The 6,693-nt window shown below is 51.9% G+C and overlaps 4 protein-coding genes across 4 annotated transcripts in view; 2 read left to right on the top strand and 2 right to left on the bottom strand.

Moving 5' to 3' along the window:
• Positions 1–462, bottom strand: part of ATEG_09288 (WD40 repeat domain-containing protein) — a gene marked incomplete at both ends in the record, with an annotated part of 1,274 nt that extends 812 nt beyond the window's left edge. Inside the window, 2 exons of the mRNA XM_001217909.1 lie at positions 80–339; positions 405–462. Of these exons, the coding sequence (XP_001217910.1) occupies positions 80–339; positions 405–462 (318 nt within the window). The remainder of the gene's footprint in view (positions 1–79; positions 340–404) is intronic.
• A 534-nt stretch (positions 463–996) lies between these two features.
• aspC (septin CDC12) lies at positions 997–2,497 on the bottom strand (the record flags this gene model as incomplete). Its single annotated transcript, XM_001217910.1, has 6 exons — positions 997–1,066; positions 1,122–1,630; positions 1,685–1,995; positions 2,058–2,220; positions 2,279–2,314; positions 2,456–2,497. 6 exons carry the CDS (start codon positions 2,495–2,497, stop codon positions 997–999), a joined length of 1,131 nt encoding a protein of 376 aa, XP_001217911.1.
• A 428-nt stretch (positions 2,498–2,925) lies between these two features.
• Positions 2,926–5,833, top strand: ATEG_09290 (snoRNA-binding rRNA-processing protein PWP2; the record flags this gene model as incomplete). Its single annotated transcript, XM_001217911.1, has 5 exons — positions 2,926–2,943; positions 2,999–3,111; positions 3,169–3,664; positions 3,714–3,961; positions 4,015–5,833. 5 exons carry the CDS (start codon positions 2,926–2,928, stop codon positions 5,831–5,833), a joined length of 2,694 nt encoding a protein of 897 aa, XP_001217912.1.
• A 435-nt stretch (positions 5,834–6,268) lies between these two features.
• ATEG_09291 (cytochrome P450) overlaps positions 6,269–6,693 on the top strand; it is a gene marked incomplete at both ends in the record, with an annotated part of 1,432 nt that continues 1,007 nt past the window's right edge. The window contains one exon of the mRNA XM_001217912.1: positions 6,269–6,596. Within this exon, the coding sequence (XP_001217913.1) occupies positions 6,269–6,596 (328 nt within the window). The remainder of the gene's footprint in view (positions 6,597–6,693) is intronic.

Here is a 6,693-nt window from a genome sequence, read left to right on the forward strand (position 1 = left end):
CAGAAACAACCACCGAGTCACCCTCCCCCGCAAACTCCACCGCCTCAATCCGCGACATGTGTCCGCTCCACCGTCGCACCGTAATCCCTTGCTCGACATCCCAGAGGAAGACCTGGCGGTCGCCGCCGACGCTGGCGAACCGCGCGTTGTCCGCGGCGACGGCGATATCGAGGACAGTGTAGCCGTGGGCTTCGTACTTCTGGATGGGGGTAGAGGTCTCCGTGGGTGAGGAGCCGCTGTTATTGGTGATCGCACGCGACAGGTGTACTGCGCGATCTGCGGCTCCGCTTAGGACGTAGGTGCCAGGATAGCTGGAGAATGTAACGGCGTTGACCGGTCCTGCGTGCTTAAGTGAGCGTTCGGGGCTTGATGCGGAGAAAAGGGATCTTTTATTCGGCGCTTACCATTGTGTGTTTTGAGGACATGAGTTAATGTTGTGGGAAATTGTTTTTTCAAAGGCATTGAGGGATTCCTGTTTTCCTGAAGGTAATCAAGAAGCTGTGAATTAACAGAGAGTGATAGAAATGAAGGTAAAGAGAGAATGGATGAGACGATTGTTGACAATGATGAAATTCCTGACCGCCTGCCTTAAACAGAATGATCTACATATCTACTTGTACATTCCACTTAGTGTAGAAGATCTACTCCATTTGAATACATAGCAGCATCCACAATTAGTTTGTATTGACATGCTACGCAGTTCAAAGAGGTGATTATCGAGGTGTAGACAAACCATCGCTAGCTACCAGCAAGCAACAATAATAATAATCAAACAACAAGCACACGAAGGGAAACCAGTCGAGGTTCAGCCGGGGCACGGTGCCCGACGATGGATGCCTCTGAATACGCACAACGAAAGCCGAAAAGAATATGATAGAAGAAAATGGGGGTAGTCAGATGTTAAACAATATTAGTCGAGTCGAATAGCAATCCGTCTTTCTGCTTTTATCACCGTCTGTCAAACAACCACTGTCATCGCGGTGACGCCATGGAACCTTAACGGCGGCCATGGCTGCGGGTCGAGGAGCCTTGCAGGGACTCGATTTCTTCCTTGAGCGCCGTGATACTGCTCCATGTTAGTATCGTTGCAGCAGATCGAGGGTAACGGAACCATAACATACGCGGCATGGGTCGCCTCCAGATCCTTGTTGAGACGGTCTCTCTCGGAGATAAGCTTCTGCTCCCACTGTCGGAACCGCGATTCCTCGACCTTGACCTGCTCGGTGAATCGCTTCCGCAGGTTCTCCTCCTCCTCCTTGAACTTGGGGTTGTCCAGCTTCCGCGGCCGCGCCTCTCCGAATTTCCGCGTCTCCATCTGCTGGGCACGGTAGGCCTCGTAGTGCTGTTCTTCTGTAGTGTGGATGAGGTCGAGCATGTGGGTGCGGATCAGAATCGAACGGAGCTTCTTGAAATCGCAGTGATCCTCGTTCTCGACTTCGGCAACACCCCAGGCGTACTGACGGCCCTTGACGACACGGTTGTCGCTGGTCTTCACATCCTTCTCGGATCCAATCACAGCGAAGGGCATAGCAGCCGCCAGGGTGCGGGCGTGGGCGGCAGCGTGCTCATCATCATCCTCAATAGGGGGAGTGTAGATCTTGATGCCCTGGGCCTCGATCACGGCTTTGACCTAAACAAATTGAGCGTCAGTGGTATGATGCAGACAACCGGGGCTACCACATACTCTCTGCTTGTAACGGGCAAGATCGGCGGGGCTAAGGGTATCGGCCTTGGCGATGACGGGGATCAGGTTGACGCGGGAGCTCAGACGCTTCATCACTTCGATATCGAGGGGTTTCAGGGTGTGGCCGGTGGGGCGGATGAAGTACAAGCAGGCATGCACACGCATGTCAATTTTATCCGTGCGGCGGGGCTGCTGCTCCTGCAGCATGTAAGACTCATGCTGGTCATCGAGGAACTCAATGATGGGTTGCCAGGAGTCACGGTTGTTGACATAGTCTCCGAAGCCGGGGGTATCAATGACAGTCAGGCGGACTACATGAGAGGGGCTCCAGGGTCAGTGCTGGTCCGCAAAGCGGGGGAGATCCATCATGAACCTTTGAAGAACTTCTCTTCCAACTCGGCCTTGGTAATTTCGATTTCAACAGTGCGATCGATTTGCTTCTGGTGACGACGCTTGTGGTCGGCGTAGTTCTTGATAGTCGTGGAGAACAGAGTGTTGATAAACGTGGTCTTTCCCAGTCCCGACTCTCCAGCAACCTGTCCGACGTATGAGCATCAATTCTGGAAATCGCACGTAAACTTCAATTGGACGAACCATGATGGTGAAAGCCGCACCCCGCTTCGCGACGATCTTGTGTCTGTATAGCTTCCGTTAGAATCGACAATGCGATCTGAAGAGGCTTGGTTGGTACGAACCGCTGGTTGGGGAGCTATTGCAATAAAATCCGTTAGCCATTGGCCTGGATGGTTATAATATAAGATGAATACTTACATTGGCAATACCAATGGGAGAAGCGGTCTCGGTGGAGGCCATGGTGGTTAAAGGGGTCAATCGGAGATAGAAAACAATCCAGATAACACAACAAAGAGGGCGGTCGCGAATGAACCAGACAGGACCGGAGGAGAGAGATTGAGGGGACTGCAGATCCGTCCAGCAGAGCGTTGGTGGATGGACTGGATCGACTGGAATGGAATGGAAGGGGAGGAATGAATGAGAATGAAATGATATTTGGATTGTACCATATGGAGAAGATGGAGGAGGTTGAGGGAAGCTGCCCCTGAATCGCTGACTCAGCGGGAGACTGCAGACAAACAGTGCAAACAGCTCCGCCCCAATCGAGACTAGCCCCCTCGGCGCGGATTAACTCCCGCTCTTATCATGTCCCGTTTGGGATTTTTTTGATGCTTCCAACGAGAAAGCATATCGGACTGCGCCTGGGACGTGTTTGCGGCCTGCCGACCATGAAGACCGATTTCAAGGTATTTATTCCTCAATACCTTCGTCGTTTGCCCATATCTCACTATAGCTGCACAGTTTTCCAATCTCCTCGGGACCGTCTATCGCAAAGGAAACCTCCTCTTCACTCCCGATGGCTCCTGCTTGCTCTCCCCCGTAGGCAACCGGGTCACCGTGTTTGACCTCGTCCAGTACGTTTGAATCGCCAGTCTCCTCTCCGTGGTTTGATTATGCTCATGCGACTACAGCAATACCTCCTACACCCTTCCCTTTGCGCATCGAACCAATATCGACCGTCTGGACCTTTCTCCCCGCGGGAACCTGCTGCTGACCGTCGATGAAAATGGTCGTGCCATTTTGACGAATTTCCACCGCCGAATTGTCATTCACCACTTCTCCTTCAAGGGTCGTGTCTCCGCGCTCAAGTTTTCTCCCTCTGGCCGATTCTTCGCCGTCGGTGTCGGTCGTCGCTTGCAGTTCTGGCACACCCCGTCGACGCCCGGGACGGATAACAATGGAGAGCTTGAATTTGCACCATTTGTCTTGCACCGTGACCTTGCCGGCCATTTTGATGTGATCCAGCACCTCGAATGGTCCAGTGATTCCCGTTTCCTCCTTACTGCCTCGAAGGATTTGACTGCGCGAGTATGGAGTCTGGATCCGGAAGACGGTTTTGAGCCAACAACGCTGGCGGGGCACCGTCAAGGTGTGAAGGGGGCATACTTCTCTGCCGATCAAGAATCTGTGAGTATAGTTACGCATGCATCTAGACTCTCATCTGACTAGATCCCAGATCTACACTGTTAGCTCGGATGGGGCTCTGTTCCGATGGGAATATGTGTCCAAGAAGGACCCCGATACGATGGAGGACGTTGCGGAACCCCGGTGGAGAATCGTCAAGAAGGACTACTTCATGCAGAATGATGCCAAAGTCAACTGCGCTGCCTTCCATGCCCCAACGAATCTTTTGGTTGTTGGATTCTCCAATGGCTTGTTCGGACTATATGATTTGCCAGAGTTCAACATGATTCATCTGCTAAGGTATGAATTCTCTCTCCTCAATTTCTGTTGGGCACAGTTATAACGCGTCGTAGTGTATCACAGAGCAACATCGATAACGTCACAGTCAACAAGTCTGGTGAATGGCTAGCCTTCGGCTCCTCAAAACACGGCCAGCTGCTGGTGTGGGAATGGCAATCAGAATCTTACATCCTGAAACAGCAAGGCCATCTGGACTCCATGAACTCTCTCGTGTACTCCCCCGATGGTCAGAAGATCGTGACTACAAGCGACGATGGAAAGGTCAAAGTCTGGGATGTAAAATCTGGTTTCTGCATTGTGACCTTTACTGAGCACACGAGTGGTGTTACCGCTTGCCAATTCGCAAAGAAGGGAAGCGTTCTGTTCACATCATCGCTGGACGGCTCCGTACGAGCATGGGATCTGATCCGGTATCGCAATTTCCGAACGTTTACTGCTCCTTCTCGACTATCTTTCTCATGCCTTGCGGTCGATCCAAGTGGTGAGGTGGTCTGCGCAGGGTCCCCGGATTCGTTCGATATTCATGTATGGTCGGTACAAACAGGTCAGCTACTTGACCAACTGTCCGGCCACGAAGGACCGGTCTCTGCTCTGGCTTTCGCTGCCGATGGTAACCACCTCGCTAGCGGTAGTTGGGACCGCACTGTTCGCCTTTGGAGCATTTTCGGAAGAACGCAAACCAGCGAGCCCCTGCAACTTGTCTCGGATGTTCTGAATGTGGCTTTCCGGCCAGATGGCAAGCAGGTAGCTGCATCGACTCTGGACGGTCAGCTAACATTCTGGGCTGTGGAAGATGCTGTGCAAGAAGCGGGCATCGATGGTCGCCGGGACGTCTCTGGCGGCCGCAAGCTCTCGGATCGTACGACTGCTGCTAATGCCGCAGGCAACAAAGCCTTTAACTGCATCACCTACAGCGCTGATGGCAGCTGCATCCTGGCTGGTGGTAACAGCAAGTATATCTGTCTGTACGATGTACGAACAGGTTCGCTGGTGAAGAAATACACCGTCTCAGTCAACACCTCCCTCGACGGTACTCAGGAATTCCTCAACAGCCGTGATCTGACCGAAGCGGGTCCTAGAGGTTTGATTGATGGGACAGGGGAGGCATCTGACCATGAAGAACGTGTCGACCGTAATCTCCCTGGTGCCAAGCGTGGTGATGCTGGTGCTCGCACCACCCGACCCGAAGTGCGAGTTATGTCAGTCGACTTCTCCCCGGCCGGACGCTCGTTCTGTGCCGCTTCCACCGAAGGGCTTCTCATATACAGTCTGGACACAGATTTCGTGTTCGACCCATTCGATCTCGACATCTCTATTACTCCCTCGAGCATTCTTGCTACTCTGGAAGCCGCAAAGACGGCATATGCGAAGGGCACGACAGATGACGAGAACACATTCCTGAAGGCCTTGATCATGGCTTTCCGACTCAACGAACACAAACTCCTTCGTGCTGTCCATGAATCCATTCCTCCGTCCGACATCCCTCACGTGGTTCGCAATGTCCCGACTGTCTATCTCCCCCGTCTTCTGCGCTTTGTCGCCCACGCTGCCGAAGAAACGCCCCATCTCGAGTTCAACCTTCTTTGGATCGAATCCATGCTGAGTAGTCATGGCCGATACTTCAAGGAGAACTCGGGCACATTCGCACCCGAACTTCGTGCTGTCCAGCGCGCCGTCGATGACATCCGCGAGAACCTGAAGCGTCTCACGGAGAGAAACACCTACAACCTCAATTATCTGCTCTCCCAGCCTGTTCTTGGCTCCAAGGAACCGAAGGGTATGACTCTGGAGCTGGTTGAGAGCAATGGCGTTGCAGACGAAGCTATGGACGATGCAGCGGACGACGCTGAAGAGTGGATTGGCCTGGAATGATGAGATGTTTTGCTGTAATTATACGCACTTTCTTGTTCTTCTACCCTCGCATTTGCGTCTGGCGTTTGATGACCTGGTATACCTGAGGATAAGGTGTCGCAAAAGTTTGGGATTTTGAGTCTTGTGGTCTGCTGATAGACATGATGTATATACATCAAGAATTGTGATAATAATGAAAGTGTCCCAAAATATTGGTTTCTTTGGGCTCTTAATGTGAATGAGACGTGAATTTGCGCAAGTTCCCGCATCTTTGCTGTATTCACGACAATGCCGCTCATACAGAGCAGCTACAGTCCGTGAATGGTATCGCCAACCGCCTACTATATAAACCGATTGCTACAGCCACAACATTGCTTTTTCTTTTATTCTCTTCCATATTCTCCCCGCAGTCCTTATCATCATCATCATCTCACACTTTAACATCTACCGTTCAGGATGGGAGCAGGTTCTCTCTACATCCTGTTGCCTGTGCTCTTGGGCTACATTCTGGTCTTCTATCATGCACTGAGCATCTCCAGGAAGACCAAGAACAACATCCCTATACTCAAGCATAGTCGCTTCCTCCCTGACTGGATCAACCGCCGCATCTTTTTCCTCAACGCACCCGCTCAGATCCAGTATGGCTACGACAAGTACAACAACATGCCCTTCCTCGTTCTCAGACCAGACCATGATCTTCTTGTCCTGCCTGCACGTTATCTGGCAGAGATTCGCCAGATTCCCTCTTCAAGGCTCAATCTGATTGAGGCCGAATACAATGTACGTACCTTCTACCCCAGGTCTAGAAGTCACCAAGGTAGTAACATCAGCATGGCAGAACATCCTTGGCGACTACACCAACATTTTGAAGGATAGCGAAT

Source organism: Aspergillus terreus, genomic scaffold, assembly GCF_000149615.1.
Source record: "Aspergillus terreus NIH2624 scaffold_14 genomic scaffold, whole genome shotgun sequence".
Lineage (NCBI taxonomy): Eukaryota > Fungi > Ascomycota > Eurotiomycetes > Eurotiales > Aspergillaceae > Aspergillus > Aspergillus terreus.